The sequence below is a fragment of the Manis javanica genome, chromosome X (genome assembly GCF_040802235.1).
Source record: "Manis javanica isolate MJ-LG chromosome X, MJ_LKY, whole genome shotgun sequence".
Taxonomy (NCBI): domain Eukaryota; kingdom Metazoa; phylum Chordata; class Mammalia; order Pholidota; family Manidae; genus Manis; species Manis javanica.
The window spans coordinates 59,039,095-59,056,579 of record NC_133174.1 but is presented as its reverse complement, the minus strand read 5'-3'; the positions used below and the strand labels follow the sequence as shown (position 1 = coordinate 59,056,579).

General features: G+C 40.2%; 1 protein-coding gene across 7 annotated transcripts in view; it reads right to left on the bottom strand.

Moving 5' to 3' along the window:
• TAF1 (TATA-box binding protein associated factor 1) overlaps window positions 1–17,485 on the bottom strand; it is a 125,628-nt gene that overhangs the window by 30,492 nt on the left and 77,651 nt on the right. For 3 of the 7 annotated variants that reach the window (XM_073227385.1, XM_073227384.1, XM_073227387.1), the window contains exons 33-37: window positions 11,198–11,265; window positions 10,740–10,856; window positions 7,433–7,558; window positions 6,132–6,288; window positions 5,337–5,514 (exon numbers count right to left, since the gene is read on the bottom strand). In XM_073227385.1, the coding sequence (XP_073083486.1) occupies window positions 5,337–5,514; window positions 6,132–6,288; window positions 7,433–7,558; window positions 10,740–10,856; window positions 11,198–11,265 (646 nt within the window). The other 4 variants (XM_037002722.2, XM_037002726.2, XM_073227386.1 and 1 more) reach the window with 3 other exon arrangements.

Genomic DNA, 17,485 nt, shown 5'->3' with positions numbered 1-17,485 from the left:
GTTCAGTGAATGGCATCACCATTTACCCATTCACCTAAGTCAGAAACCTGGGTTCTACTCCTTTTTACTTTCCATTATCCAGTCAGTCACCAGACTGTACCTACCATTCCTTCCCTACTGCTCAGGCCAAGTTGAAGTCTCCATCACCTCTCATCTGGCATTACCTCTCCCAAGTCCCTCCATTTTCCCACTGCTGCCAGAGTGATCACTCGAAAATGAGCATTCGATCCTAAGCCTTGTAATCACTACACCATGTATACTCCCCCTCTGGTCTACCCATCTAGAACTATTTGTTTGCTGTTCCATGAACAGACCATATGGCTTCATGCCCCCAAGCACTGTTCCCTCTGCCTAGAATGATGCCCTCCAACCCTCCCCTCCTGACTGTCTGACAAACCCCTCCCTATCCTACTCTACCCGATCTATCTCAAGGATCTCCTCTGTGAGGCCTTCCCATTCTTACTCCCGAAGCAGAGTTGGTATCTCCTTCCTTTCACCATATCTTACTTCTGTACAGCATCTAGCAGACTGCTTGATAAAAACAGGTGGCTTGGTAAGTGTTGAATGAATGAATGAATGAATGAATGAATGAATACCATGTACCTATACAATCTCCCAAACCAAAATTCTGGAAGCCACCTTCCATTCCTCCATCTCCACCCCCAAGTGCCAACTGGTTATCAAGCCCTGTTGACTCTATCCCCTAAATATCTCTCAAATTCATTCCCCTCCTCCCCATCTTAACGTCAATGCATTCGTTCATTCAGCCTCCATTATCCTTTACTTGAACTACATTTGCTCCCCTCCAAACCATTCTCCACACTATTGCTGGAATTTAAAAAAAAAATTTTTATTACAAATATAATACATACTTGTAAAACAATTCAAATACAGAAATAAAAGCACAATAACCCACTCAGTATACCAACCATAAAGGGCCAGTCCTCTCCCCTATGATCCCATTCCCCAGAGGTTATCACTGTAAACAGTTTGGTATATATCCTTTTAGACCTTTTCCTTTGCATATAATACAAGTATTATAAACACATATAAACATAACCACATAGATTTGTCTTTTACAAAAATGGGATTGTACTTGTCTGTTACACATAATTCTTCATTCAATATACAGAACATTTCTAGAACACAAATCTGGTACCATTCCACTAGCACTCCTCAATTCCTATAATATAAAACTCACACTTGTAAGCATCAAATTCAAAGTTTCTGATGATATGCTTCCTGCCCATCTTTCGGTCTTATCTCTAGCCATTCCAGCATTAAAGGACTGGAACATAAACCACCTTAAATCCTTTCTGGAACAAGGCAGATACAAAACAAACAAACAAACAAACTAGGAACACACTCTGCCATTTCTAGACTTTGGCCTTTTCACTTCATGTAATACTCTGCCTGGACTTTTCCATCTGGCAAGCTCCTACTAATTCTTCAACAATCAGCTTAAAAATTACCTCCAGGAAGACTTCCCTGACTTCTTCAGATACGATCACTCCTCTATTTTACCCTGCACTTTGTATCTAGCTTCTTAACTGCACTTATCTCACATTATTGTAATAATTTATTAACATGTTTTAAATCCCACTCCCCCTCCCCCAACTTCATGGTGAGCTCTTTGGGTAAAAGAAATGTGTCGTATTTACCTTTGTATCCCAAGGACCTGATAGAATGCTTATCCTGGAGCAGATGCTCAACAACAAATCTGTTGAGGACTTTATGTCTCTAGGAACATTTACTGAGTACCTATTATGCACAGAACGATATCCTAACCATGAAAAGAAACAGAAGACAGTCCTTGCCCTAAGGAACTTACCATTTTCCTACTATTTCCCCTGGGGGTGGAGGGCAGAACACACTTACATGGCAACATATCATTTCTGACATATAGGCTGTTGCAAAGATTTATACTCATTTGAGCCTCAAATCCACTTAGGAACAAGGCACTGCATAATCAAATAAAGCAACAGGCAATTTGTCCAACAAATATGTTTTTAGTGTGACACAGAGTCCACCAGAACCCAATTCTCTGTCCCAGCAAGGGGGCTGTCACCTGTTCCAGCCTACAAATTAGAAAACTGAGATGATACCATGCTTGGAAAATTTCTAATACATCAAGAGGACATAAAGTTATTAGTCCTTTCATAATTTCTCCTCCCTCCCTAGGGAAAAATGATACCAAGAGCAATTAAATGGATTTAAAGAGGGCTCTAGAGATGGAAGAAATTGCTCTCTTTTTGTTAGTAGTAGGGGAAGGGGTTGCTTTTAAATTGAAGGGTGGTGACATTGCCCCAGGAAGATCAGGAGAGGTGATCTGTTATCATTTACTTACTACTTTTAAAAGGCTAAGGTGTTAGTTAACCTGGTGATTTCAGGATCAGACACTGTACATATATAAACAAATTGGGGAAAGGTGAACCACCTAGGCTGGAGAACAGGGAAGGCTGACCAAGGAGGCCCAAAGGAAGCCTCATTCATCAGAGTCCACGTCACTGTCCCCAGCAATGGAGTGGAAATCCTCACTGTCCTCCTCGTCCTCTGACAGTTGGACCTGGCTTAGTACGCTTGGCCCAGAGCGCTGCTCTTCCTCCTCATCTTCTTCCTCCTCTGATACCTCATACCCACCGATGCTGCTGAAGCTTGTGTCTTGGGTGTTCGACTTGGGATCAGGCTCCTCATAGCTCCCATAACTGAGAAGAGAAACATGTCATCTCTCAAGCTCGGGCACCATCCTCTAGCTGACCAGTCCCATTCTCGGTGCCACCAAGGGATCATCCCGTCTCACCTCCCCTGGACACTAAAATGATTGGTTCTGGACTATTCTACAGATCCCTGAGAGAAAAATGATCCTACTCAAAAACATCAACTAGCCAGCTTCATATACACAAGCACCTGAATGAAACTCCCCTACCCCTCAATGACACACTTCCTGCTGACATGACCATAAATGCTCTGACAACCTGTTTCATCTACCACTTACAGCATTACTGATCTACGGATCCAGTTAGTGAACAGTACTGAAGATTCTACCTCTTCAATATACCTTGTCTCTACACTCTCCTTTCCATCCCTACTCTGCCTCCCTTAGCTTAGTCTTTTGTTTTCTCTGGCCTGCACCACTGAAATCCAATTAATTCTTTATACTTCTACCAGAGTGCTCTTTATTTTTTGTTTGTTTGTTTATTCTTAATTTTACTTAAAAAAAATCAAACAAGTAATGCAAGTTCACTAGTCAAAACAATTAGAATATACACCAAAAAAAAAGAAAAAAAATCACCAATAACTCCACCACCTAGAGATAAAACTTTTGGTATATGACCTTCCAATTTTTTTTTCTAGCACTTTGCTTAGATACTTAAACATTTTTTTATTTACAAAATTGGAATACTCTACATACTCCTCAGGAGTCTGCTTTTTTTTGCTAATAATTATGATGAACATCTTTTCATGTCAATAAACACACATCTATAGCATCATTTTAATAGCTGCATGGTATTCCATGTACGGCTGTAACATGATTTAACAGTCTTTCACTGGGACACTTAAGCTGACTCCAATTTCCCCACTATCAGAAACAATGCTGTGATGAACATCCTTGTACAAACATCTTGATGAAAGTGTTTTACTATTTCCATAGAATAATTTCCTAAACATGGACTTTTGGGGCCAAAGGGGATGCACATTTTTTAAGTTTTTGATTTATAATGATAAATTGCTCTACCTCTCTTCCACCCACCCCATTTTATCAATTTACATTTTCACCAGTCATTTTTGAATGTCTTTTCCAACACTGGGCATAGGCATTATCATTCATTTTAATCATTGCCAATCTCATAGGTAAAAAATTACATTTCATGGTTTTATTGCCTTTCTTTAATTCTTATGGAAGTTATTTTTTCATATATTTATTGGCCATTTGCATTTCTTTTGTGAATTATTAACTCAAGTATTTTGCCCATTTATCTTTTGGGGCACAGAGCAATCTTTCCAAAATGGAGACCTGATCATACTATACCCTCAGTGTCTACCCAAAATGTTCAGGCCCTCGTGACTTAGTCCTTACCAACCTCTTTATATTATCTCTATCACATGAATAATGGATCAAAAGCTCCAGTCACATGAGCTACTTGCATTCTCTACAAGTGTTTCATGCCTTTGTATCTTCCAACAAGCTGTTCTTGCTCTCCAGAGTGCCTTTTGCTTTCTTCTTCTTCTATCTAATTCCTACCCTGATTCAGCTCAGCTTTTCTCCAAACAGCTCCCCTTCCCTACTCCTACCCAAGTCCCAGAAAATCTTATGGCTACCTATCATAGCACATTTCATGTTGCACTGTGACTATCTGTTTACCTGTTTTAGGTTTCCCACTAGACTGAATTCTTTGAAGGAAGGGACTGCATCTTAATTGCTTTTATACTTGTGATAAGTATTTGCTAAATGAATAAAGATTTTTAACTGTTTGCCAGACACCTCTGCCTAGATACATCATATATACCTTAAATCCAACATGACCAAAAACAAATTAATTTTTTTTCTTCCTTTCCCACCTCATCTAATACTTGTTCCTACTCTGTCCTATCTCAGTGAAATTTCCATTCATTATATACCTGATCTCCTTACCTCCTAAATCCAATTGATCTACTCTCCAAATAGCTCTTGAATACATCCCTTCCTTTTACCCCTGCTTCTAACAGATCCCAGTTGAGATCCTCATCATTGTCCTAGAATTACTTATTTAATACACAAATTTGATGTTGCTTCCTTTTTCTCAAAGTAATGATTCCCATTACCCAAAACTGAAATGTCTGAGCATGCCATTTAAGATCTTCTACAATCCAATCCCTTGCTACTTCTAGAGCCACAGCTCCCAACACCTCTGCTCTGGAACAAACTTTGTTATATTTCTGTGCCTTGGAACATACTATTCTATCTCTAAGAATCTCTTACAGTAGACTCCTATTCATCCTGTAAGGCCCAGTTCAAATGTTCCCTTGTCCGTGAAACTTTCCCTGATTACTCCAAGCAGAGTGAGAGACTCCCTTCTCAGTGATGACTTCGCACTTTGTACTTAACTTAAGCTATAGAACTTACTACATTGCATCTGTAATGATTTTGTTTTTATCAGTCTCTTCCACTAGACTGTGACCTCCTCAAGGGCAGGATATGTCTTGCTCCTTTGTATCCCCAAGGGCCTAGCAGAGTGCCTGGCCCTAGTAGGTGGCCCAGGAAATGTTTGATGGATGAAAGAAATCTGATGCTGGGCCCTTTGACATCATAGCTGGGCAGTGATGCCACAGCCCTGTAGCATGTTGCTGTCGATTACCTGATGTTGCTATCCTCCAAACCATGAGAAGCCTCCCCACCGTCTCCCTCATAGGACATCATGCTTTCTTCATTTTCCAGGCCCATCCTTGTGTTCTCTTGAAGCATGCAGGGCTGTTTGGGTCTTATCCCACCAGATCCTACATCGGAGTCACTTCCACTTTCACTCAGCTGGATAGCTGTGAAAAGAGACAGACCCTGAGATAAGCTTGACAGAATTACCATCTTTGGCTTGGTCTTCCAAAACTAGTTACTTGTGTACATCTATACAGGCATCTTGCCTGGATGCCTCACATCCAAGGAGTGCATACAGTCAACAGTGGCAAGATCTGTAGTATGGAAACTGAGTTCAAACAATTATTCCTTTTTCCATCTCAGTCCAATCTACCTGTTTTTTCCCTATCATCTTTTCCTATACTTTTCCCTGCCATTGTCATTAATCCACAAAATATCCCAAAGCAGGGTCTTTTCCTCCTAATTTTCCTTCCCTATTATCCCATATAAGACATTTCTTCTCGTCTTTATCAAATATTCAAACCAAAGCTGCTACTCAGGCATTGCATTGCCTTTTCCCCTGTCATTTTTTATACCTTCTTCTCCTGTTTTATTTCCTCACTTCCTCTAAGGCTAAAGAATCTGATCACCCTATAAGTCCTCAGGCCTCTAAGGCCTATAAATGGAACTTCAATAGAAGAGCAGTTTCTGGCAACAGCGTATGTGGCCAAGAGCTTCTTATCCAGTCCTGAGGGTGTTATGGTGAGCTACATAGGAACAGAAGCAAAGGAAACAGCTTTACCAGAGAAAGGATTATCTCCTTCTTCTTCACTCCCAGCATCTTCCTCATCATCTTCTCCTTCAGACATAAGCAAATCCTCATACAGGACACTGGCTTGAGGCGGTTGCACAGTTCCTTCCTCTTCATCTGCAAGATCACCATCTGCATCTTCACTTTCCTGAATAAGACCAGTTGCGTGTCAAAGTCCCATCAACAGACCAAGTAAGAGACCAGAAGATGCCACCAGCTGCCCTTGCTGTTTCGTAAGAAGTTTAGTAATTGTGGTGGACAGACTTCCTTAGCTAGTTCCAAGGATTAAAGTCAGATTGGACCCCACTATGGAGACCCTCTGATACCTTGGGATTTGGCCTGCCCTGTACTACTGGGGCTCCTACCATGTAAGAGTGTAATGTAACCATAAGCTTTCTATAAGCATACTCACTGGGGGTGGAGTCTTAGGTTTCCCATCCTCCTCCTCCTCCTCCTACCCTTCAATATTTACATCAGAGACTTCCTCACCCAGACTACCTCGGCCCTGGTGTATCTGAGTAAGGAACACAAATAGCACATCACTGAGGGACGTGCCTGTGGGAGTTAACCAAGGGCTCTCACCCAGACAGATGCTCCTCACTGATATCCCAGTCAACCACACAGTTAGTGGGGGCTGTTTACACAGCTTAAGGCATGTGTATTTTCCCCCATTTGTTCTTTGGAAGTCATGGGTAGGGTAAAAACCCAAAGAACAGGAAGGTCCTTTGTCTCCTCTTACTGTATCACCATAAGAAGACTCTTCCTTTCTAACCCAAGCTTTCCATAGCTTGTGTTGGACTCTGGGATAGAAAAACTCTCCAGGGTTTTTGCACTCGCCAGTGGATCCCTGACTGAGAAAAGCTGATAGAGGATTTCTGGCTTCAGATCAGCAATATCTTCTGGTACCTCTAGAAAAGACCAATATTAAAATTTTAATTTTACTTTATACATAGTTTTCATTTAGATTATAGCACACATAAAGTAAAGTAGCAGGGCAATTATTTTGAACTGTCTCTGAGTGCAGCTGGTCTCTCTAGTCACCTGTCAGGTTGCTCTGATGCCTCTTACACTTCCCTGAAGTTCTGCTGTGTCTAACTCTGCCCATGGGGAGAGATAGAAGATGCCAGTCACATGATCTGCTACCATCCCACCTTGAAATTACATTTCTAAGCCTTCATTCCCAGGGACAAGGGGCACAATCATCCTTGACACAGGTCATATATCATCACTACCATTGCTCCCCACCTCAAAGCATACTACCAATCACACAAAGAGAAAAAAGAAAATCCTACCTCTGTTACCTGCTTTTCTGGAGTGCCAGTAGGAATATCCAGGACAGACATATTGCTCTCATCTTGAAATACAGAGGCATCTCGAGACATACTGAGGGATGTGTTGTTATCATACAAATCAGGAGGCTGTGGCATAAATCATACAACTTAGCTTCTACTTAGGAAAGGGGGAAATACAGAGAACTCCCCCTTAAAATGTTCACTGCAGAAAAAGGTCATGCAGAATTATCAGATTTAAGGAGAAAACATAGTTTGGCACAGGTTTATGGACAGGTTTTTGGGAACCTTACAAATGTTGCTCATTCTAGCAGAGAGACATCTGATGCACATGATCAGAAGCCTGAAGCAGAAAACCGTCAAAGCTATGGGACCATTCTATATCCTACAGCAATTCTAGGTTATTTCTGGTCAATAACATAGTTTCTTCTAAGCCTTGCCTTATTATTGTTTTTAGGCCCAGGGCTTCATACCAGTGCTATTTTGATTGTTTGGTTGGGAGATCTAACAGGAAATGGGATAAAGGAATTTTAAGTCCAACAAGAGCATGGAATGGGTTAATAGCTAATGAGCTCTTCAGAGGATGCTATGAGGCAAAATGGTGTGAAAAACCATGGGCTTTGGAATAAACTGCCCTGGGTTCGAGTCCTGGCTCCATCACTTGCTAGCTGAGTAACCTTAACTAATTACTTACTCTAAACCTTGGTTTCCTCAATTGTAAAACCTACCTCACAAGGTCGTTGGGAGAACTAAGAGAGAGATGTGTTAAGCCCCTTACCCAATGCCTGATATTCAATAAATTATAGACCCCTTCTCTCTTCCCTCTCCTGAAGAGAACAGGGATTTAGCAAAAGGACTACTCAGTGACAGGAGAGCAAGCGGATCAATAAAGAACAGGCTGGAGAAGTAGAGTTCTCTAAAAAGCTGTCTGAGGGCAGAAATATTATACAACTATTTAAAAATCATGTTTTTAAAGACTACTCAATGAAATAAAATGCTCTTAATGTGAAAACAAGACAGAAAGCTATAATGACCATTTCACTTTAAAAGTGTGTCTATAAAAGCATGCACATATGTATATACTCACACACACTCACATCAAGGACTTGAAGGAAACACACCAAAATGTTCACAGTGGTTGGTTCTGAGTGGCGGACTTGATTTTAGGTAATTTATTTATTCTTTATATTTCTCAATTTTTCCCAACGAACACATAATTTTGATCAACCAAAAATTCACATACATGATACGTTCTTTTATTTAAAAAGCAAACAAGTGAGGCTCATTGAGAAGAGGGTTTTAGAGAAAAAGAGGCAAGACAATTCAAATCATTACAGAGCAGATAAACTAGTTATGGAACATGAGAGAAAATCAGGAATGAAAGGCTTTGTGGGGAACTGCAAAGTGAGCAGTTTTAGGTAAGGGGTTAAGTCGAGTGTATGATACAATGACAAGCCAGGTGGAAAAAGTTGAGTGAAAATGCATTATTGACTACCACCATTTAGAGCTGTTAGTAAAGTATTACTGTTATGTTTCTATACAACCAGAGCTGTATAATGCCTGGTCAAACTTCTGCAAACACTCTTTGATTAAACATTTGAGTTAGAAGAGTAGTAATGAGTAAGGACAATCACTCATGTGCATCTTCCTCAGGTTAAGAGGTAGTAAATTGGGCTTACTATTTTAAAATGTATATATAAGAGTGAAGGCTACAATGAGAGGGTGAGCTAGAATGATGCAGCAGCAATCTACACCCCACCCTTCCCCGGAGATCCTCTAACTGCACCAAGCAACAGCTACTGCTCAAGTCGGATTAACAGTTTCCAGGTTTTCCTCAGCTCTTTCAGGTAGTGTGGGAAGGGTAGGGAAGAAAAGGGAGATGGCTTTTAGGTTTAAGGCTCTGACTCACCCAACTAGGTTTACACTGTCATAGAGTAGAGCAAACGATGCGCCACGGAGTGGCTCGTCTCTCCTGGGAAATGGTGGCTAAAACCCAGGCTTTCACTTACCAGAAAGGGCCTTGTGGAATCTGTGGGCCTATTAGTAAATAGGGCTTTCCCGGGCAACAGCACTCACCCAAGCCCCCTTGACCCCATATGCCCACACACTGCAAGAGCCTTTCCTTGTTCTGGGCCTGGAAGAAGTATGTTAGGGTTCTTTATACTTGACCCCTCAGTAACCTAGGTTTGGGGGTGAAAGAGAAAGTAAAAGATAGATAAGGAATGAGACACAGACAGCAATAATCCAACAAAGATCACATAGGTCACATTATTAGTTCAGAGCAAAACCTGAGTAGAATGAAAAAAAGTTTTCCAGTGGAAATTAGGAGAATTTTGCATTCAAAGATTTGGTTGAGTCTGAAGGGGCCTCTGAGGACTTTGTAGACAACTTTCATACAGATAAGGAAACATTTACTGAATGTCTACTATGTGCAAGGCAAACTAAGTTATTAAATATTTACAACAATTTTGAGAAATATACTTTAGAGAAAAAGGAAACTGGGTTAGAGAGGTTAACTTAGCTTCTCAGGCTCACAAAGCTAGATAGTAGCAGAGCTAAGATCCAAACCCAGGCCTGTTTTATCCAACCGTCATGTGCTTCCCACTTTACCATAGTGCCTCCAATAGAGAAACCAAGCACCAGTTGTATTCTGGTAAGTCCATTTCTTCAAATATGCCAGCCCTCTAAGAGTATAGTATAGATGAAATATACTTAATATATATTCAAGGGTCAGAACAGAAAGACTAAACATTTCTTTTTAATCCTGCTTTCTAAATCTTTTGACATGGAAATTTAGGAATATTATAAATGTTACCTATCTTCATTTATGAGGAGAGGGAGTCAATCCAGGAAAATGGGTGACATCTGAGCTACACTAAGATAGGGATGAGTAATCAGGCATCTATAAGGCACAGAAACAATGTGGCCCATATCTATAACTAAGTCTATACTTAGTTATATAGGCTCTAGGATGTCCTAGAGCCAGTTCATGGGCAAGAGGGCTCCAGAGACTCAAAAAGATGCCTCTGGCCATAATGGTCAGGAATCTGGTATTCCTAAATACTGCCTAAAGAACAAACACCCCACCCCACTCATTCATTCCATATCTGCCTCTTTTGGATTTAACAAGGCCACCAAGACCAATGGCCCTCACTCACCTTAGCCTTTGAGAAGACAAGAAAGCACACGAAAGGCATATGAAGAGGAAGGACAGAGAAGAAGGGTATCTCAGTAAATACATCTGTTATGCTCCCAACTTTCCAAACCAATAAGAAAACTCTAAGAGAAAGTTCCTAGTCCTCAGACTCACCTGGGGTGTGTAAGGGCCTGGAGTCATGGGGTCCAAGCTTTCTAAATCTACTTCCTCCAAAGCTGCTTCTTTAGCTGTACAAATATCCTTCTCAAGTTGAGTCAAATGCTCATCATACTGAGAAATAAAGAAAATTGGTGAATTCATTCAACATGTGCTTTAGACCCTGGAGATACAAAAGTAAACAGAGCAGACAAAATTCCCTGTCTTCATGGAGCTGCTATTCTAGTGGCAGAACACATATGAAAATTAAAATAAGTAATTGTATAGTTTGGTAAAAACATTTAATGCTAAGGAGGAAAATAAAGCATGGAAGGAAATATGGGATGTCAGGTGAGGGTGGGGGTGGGACGTTACATTTTAAAATTCAACAGGCAGGGAAGGCAGGCCTCCTCAGTCAAGGCAACAAAGGGATTCCAGAAAGCTGGATTCCAAGGGGACCTCCTCTTAGCACCTACCTCAGTCAATGTCTGGTAACAGATGTTCACAATCTCCTGAGCAGTCTTAGTATACTGACTCTCAGGCCCTACAAATGAAAAAAGGAAATGTCATTAATTTTGTAGACTTCAGTTCCAGAAATTGAGATTCTATAACCTACAGTGGTTGTCCCATTATCCCAGACCCCAAAAATCATGCTTCAGCTTTAACTTGGACTTCTGCTCTGCTTTTGGAGGTGAAAATTTTCAAACATATACAAAAACAGAGACAGTAATATAATGAACTCTCATGTACCCATCACCCAGCTTCAATGATTACCAATACATGCTCAAGTTTGTTTCATTTATAACTAAACTTTCATACTGGTCCCAAATTATTTTGAAATAAATTCCAGTATCATTTCATTTCATTCATAAATCAGTATGTGTCTTTAAAGACTCTTAAGAAAATAACTATGATATTATAATGGCAGATACATATCATTCATTATACATGTCAAAACCCCAAAAATGTGCAACATCAAGAGTGAACCCTAATGTGAACTATGGGCTTTGGGTGATAATGCTGTGTCAATTTAGGTTCATCAACTATAACAAATGTTATCACTTTGGTGGGGGATGTTTATAATGAGGGAGGCTACATGTGGAGGGGCACAGGGTATATGGGAACTCTGCAGCTTCTGTTCAAGTTTGCTCTAAAGTGCTCTAAAAAATAAAGTCTATATAAAAAAAGAAAAACCAAGCCAACTATGTAACATCTAAAATAATTAACAGTAATTGTTCAATATTATTAAACAGCTAGTCAACATTCAAATTTCTCCAACTGTTTCTTAAATGCTCTTCTACATCTCATTTATTTGCATCAAAATCCAAGTAAGGTCCACCCACTGCATTTGGCTGATGTGCCTATTTAAAGCACACTTACCTATCAGGTAATTCTTAACTAAACCATGTAGCTAGCTCCCAAATGGCCTTTGTCACAAGTTGCAAACTGGTGGCCTGCAGGTCAATCCTGTTTTGTTCGGTCCACATAAAAAATCAGTTCAGTTTGTGAACATGGACTGAGGTGTATACCCTTAATATATATACATGCTTTTTTGGTATGTAAATTACACCTCAATAAAAGGGTTTAAGAAACTTGGCTGACAATCATAAGGTTTCATATAAATACCCAAAGTCTGGCTTCTCTTAAAAAATTTAAAGGTGTGGCAACAGTCAGCATTCCCACAAGGCACCAATGGGCTGGAGTGAAGTAGCAGTTGGCCCTTTTAGGTAAGGCAGGGGTTCTCCAAGTTACCACAGAAGAGTCCACCAGATCTGCTTAACTCATTTATGCCTGGACCCTGAAGGCATGTGAGGTTTTGATCCCTTCCTTAAGGGCTTTCTAATATTCTTTAATACACTGTTCATTCACCCATTCATTCATTCATTCATAACACATTACTGAGTACCTTCTACATGCCTGGCTTTATACCCTGAAATGAGTAAGACATAGACTATGTCCTCCAGAAGCTTAGAGTCTAGTATACTGAGAGAGACTATAAACAGGGTGATACAATGCAGTAAAAAAGCATACACAGGGTTCAGAAGAGGCACAGAGGAGGAAGTGGACAATTCTGGGAGGTACGAGAGAAAAAGGAATTAAGGAAAGGCTTCACAGAGGAGGTGATCCCTGAATTAAACCTGTTTATCAGAATGTAAAGGATAAAAAATATACACATGTGTCTGTGAAGTTTTCATGCCATACCTACTTGGTTATTACAAGTTATTATACAATTAAGTCTCTTTCAGTTAAAAGCTCTCACAAGTATAGGACATCTATTCTTTAAAAGATATAAAGTAACTCTGTGTCCTCACACAGGCTGACTGACTGTGCCAAACACAAATACACCAGAAAGAAAACTAAGTCAACCATCCAGGTATTTAGGACATACATAAAAGCCAGCCACAGCTGGCTTATAATCAAGAATATTTTGAGTGACAGAAGACTGCAACTCAAGTTTTCTAGAGTTCTAATCTCCCAGGGTCATCAGTAGGTTGGTCCCCACTACTGATGGTGACAGACTGCCAAAGTTATCAGAAAAGCTTTCATCTTAACAGTGATGCATGATGCTAGAGAAAACAGACTGCGTACCAGTCACAGGCTGCTTTCACCGAGCCAGTACATTAGCTTCAGAGAGTGTACTGGCTATTTTACCTATAGGAATCTGCCCCATGGCTAAAATTCCAGCCTACTGATTAATAATTTCACCCTTAGTATACTTCAGTTTTGAAACTTAAACATGAACTAAGACTTCAATATCTCAACACTCTCATTTATAATACAGGGAAAAATCACTTTCATACATTTGCAAAATTTTCTCATACTTTAAACCATTCTGAAGATGGGACCTGTTCTCTCCCTATTTTCTTTGTGACACTCAACTCTGAAGAAATACCTAATAATACCAGCAGAATATGAAAAAGTACACTGTTTACATAGCTGATACAGTTGTCTTGTATTCTGATTACTAGCCGTTTGTGTCTCATCTCAGTTTTTGACAATCCATGTTCTCAAGGGTTACAAGGTTTAAACTATTTACCTCTACGACTCTACTATATATGCAAAGTAGCATTTAAGTTATTTTTGATTAAAGATGGTAGTGGAGTTGGCAAACCACTGTTAACACCACTGAAAAAGAATAAAAATACCCAGATGCTTTCTTATCTCTATGTCTACCAGGAATTCTTGAATGGGGTGGTAATGAAAGAGCAATCCATGAACCTCCTGAAACTGTAAACAAAATTATATATGTAATATACATTTTTCTAGATAGAAGACCTGTGGTTTTTCATGAGACTCTCAAAGGAGTCCATAACCACTGCCCCCCCACCCCAATAAAGCTAAAAATATCACTCTATATTCTCCAGCAATCAGAAGCTTCCTAAAATTAGAATGATCAACTTTAGGTGTCACAGCTTATGAAGAAAAGGAGCCCAGTGAAGAGACACACAAAGCTAACAGGGCCTCTGTGGGAATAATAAAGGTACTGGGGGAAATAGTGTGTGGGGAAAAAGATTAAGTAGAAACTGAATCCCAAGTTCCCAGTCCATACAGGGCTACTATATGGAAAATGAGAACTCACAGAGTAGTTTCCAGAATGACATGGAAATGAGTATGAAAAATAAGGTCAACTATGAATTATCACTGGTCCTACAGGAGAATAAGTTACCCATTTACAAAAAGAAATGTTTTCTGAATATATTTTGCTTCTCCCCTCTCTTCTTATTAAATCATGGCAAAGCAACTGTAAATGTCTTGTCAAAGAAATACATTTGCTTATATTTTGCCTCACTTCAAACAAGGATTGCCAGTAGCCTACATATAATTCAAATCTCAATGTTCTTAAATAGTGTAATTCCAATGACAGCCTGGGAAAGCTGATGCTCAACCAAAATCAAGAAAACTCCTTCTGTCATTTCTAAGCTAATTTTCCTATTTAGTGAGGTAAGGAGAAGACAGGAAAGTTATAAGATTTGTGGTTCTATTTAGAGAAAGCACGCATTATTGCTATCTGAAAGGTTTCAGAGAAAAGTCCAGTCAAGTTGGTGAGCAATGCCACACAACAAGGAGAGGTTTGTGATCACTTCTAAGCTCATATTTCCTTTGAGAGCTTTTACACCAATACGAAAAATAACCTTCCTCCTTAAGAAAATGACTACTCTGCCAAAACAAGCATAAATTATTAAGTGAGGGGGATTATGCATGTATTCCAATGTGAATCATTAAAACTGAAAAATAAAATCTCAGCATGACAGAAAGCTTTTTAAGAAAAAAATTAGTGCCAGATTTAAAAAGAAAAGAAGAAAAAAATCTGCACAGCTAATTTCTAAAAAACTAGAATTACTAAATTTAACTACACACAGTCCACAGATCAAAGAGATGAGCTTGGCCTCTCCCAATTCATAGATACATTATCTCAAAGTAGGTCCAGAAAAAGTAAAAATAAAAGTGAATCTAATCTTCCAGACTGCAGCTAGGCTCTTTACTATTATGCAGAAGGTGGATCAAATGCAAGATAAGATACTTAGTTTCTGACATAAGAGGTCTGATCTCTCAAACTAGAGTAACGAACCTCAGTCAGAATCTGGACTAGAAACTCAAGAGGCTAGAAACTATCCAGAGGGGAACTGGGGTAATAAATTTCACTGAGCAAGGATAGGATTTACATTCAGGATCTACCCAAAGAAAAGCCCCAACAGCCTGAAAATGTTTTTTTCCCCCAAATGAACTACCATTCCACTTAGCAACTTAAACAATATATATACAGATTTGTCTAAACATACCCATACACATCTCTACAACAATTAGAAAAACAATACAGACAATTCAAAACACCTTTTCCTGCAGAATACAATTTATAATAGGGCTTGACTCTTCATTTTTCAGCACTTACTATAAGCCAGGTATAGTGCCAAGCTCTGGTGACACAAAGATGAAAAATTAAAAAAAAAACAAACAGAACAACAACAACAAAAAACAAGAGACAGTCCTTATCCTTGATGCCCTTCACGGCCTTATGAAGAACATGTACAGAAACTCCTAATCTCAGTAACACACAAAGTACTATGGGATGATAGAGAAAGCAGCACCCATGTCAGAGAATGAGACAGTGTTTAACAACACTCCATTAAAGTTGTTCTCATCAAGTCAACAGTGATATGCTAACTGTCAAATCCAATGAACATTTTTCAAACTTGAACTTAGATGCCCTATGTTACATATGCAACTGACAATCACTTCTTCCTCAAAACTCTCTAATCCGGTGTCTTCTATAGTACCATTTTCCACTCTTTCCTGGTACTGTGCCTCTATCTTTGGCCACTACTTCATTCAGTAGCTATTTACTCAGTGTCTACTATATGCCAAGCATTATTCTAAGCACTAGGGGTATTAGGCAGACACAGATCCTGCTTTCATTGAGCTTACAGCAATCACTTATTAGATTTAGTTCACTTAAGTCTAGCTGTGCCCATTTTTCTTTCTACACTCTTCACACAACTCCACATGATGCCAAACTACAATAGCTTATATAGAATAAACATGGGGTAAGTTAACATTGATTTATATCCCTCATGGTAAGGTTTTGTTTTGTTTCTCATAGCACTACATGATTGCTCTGAAAATACATTACAGAAATGTCAAGGCTGAAGGAAAGCATGTTTTTCTGTGTCTCCTTTTTCTAACAAACAACCTTTATTGTCCCAAATGGTAATTTAAAAAAAAACATGGACTTGATTATGGGATTAAAGATGGCACCATGAGAGGTGACACAGAGACCTCCTCCCAAAACCACATAAAATACAAAAATATAGTTAATACAAATAATGTAAAAGAGCAATAGGGAAGAAGGTGGTGCCAGACTGCATACACCTGGAGAAAAGACAAGACCTCATGGAACAGGATAACATACCAAAGCCATGATCTGGCTGGACCCAAGACCTTCCTCCACCCCAGCTCACTGGCGGCAGGAAGAGAAACAGAGCAGGGAGGGGGTGGAGGCCTAGGACTGCTGAACAGCCAGCCCTGGATATCTGCTTTGGGAGCACAAACCTACATTGCATGGTGCTCTGGAGATTGGTGGGGTTGGAAAGCTAAGACAGGTGGAATACATGGAGAGACTGAGATTCCAGCTGTTTGTGGAAAACAGGGATCCACATCTGGCTGCTCTGGAACAGAAGAAAGGCAGGCAGTCTGAGAGACTTCCTAACAGCAAGAGAGAGGGCTGCTAAAGGGGCAAGGATTGCACAGAGCTTGCTCCTCAGGAGAAAAGACAGGTAGACAAAACTGTACAGGCGCACTCTGCCCAGCAGGCTGGGAACTTTCAGGAGCTTCAGGAGCTCCATCCCCCTGCCTAGCTTCTTAGCTGCCAGGACCCCGACCGTGATATGCAGCCTGCTGCACCTTCCTCCTGGCCTGCTGGCACCAGCTCACAAACCGGCAAACCCTACCGAGGTGTCAGACCAGCCAGAGGGAGGCCCCGCTTACGGCAGCTACAAACCCGAAGCACAGAGGCTTACACCTGTGTGCTTGGCCCACTGGTTCAACAGTGGAGACAGGCACAGCAGACAGGAATCAGGAAACAGCACTTTCCTCCCCCCAGGCACCAGCGCCGCTCCCCTGCGACCCCCAACATCACTCCAGGGACTGAGGAGTTCCAGAGATTAGAGCTTCTGTGCACTAGAGGGTGCCACATACAAATATGAAACATCAAAGGAACCTGGTTCAGACCAAAATATCACAAGCACCAAAAAAGGTCTAAGTGAAAC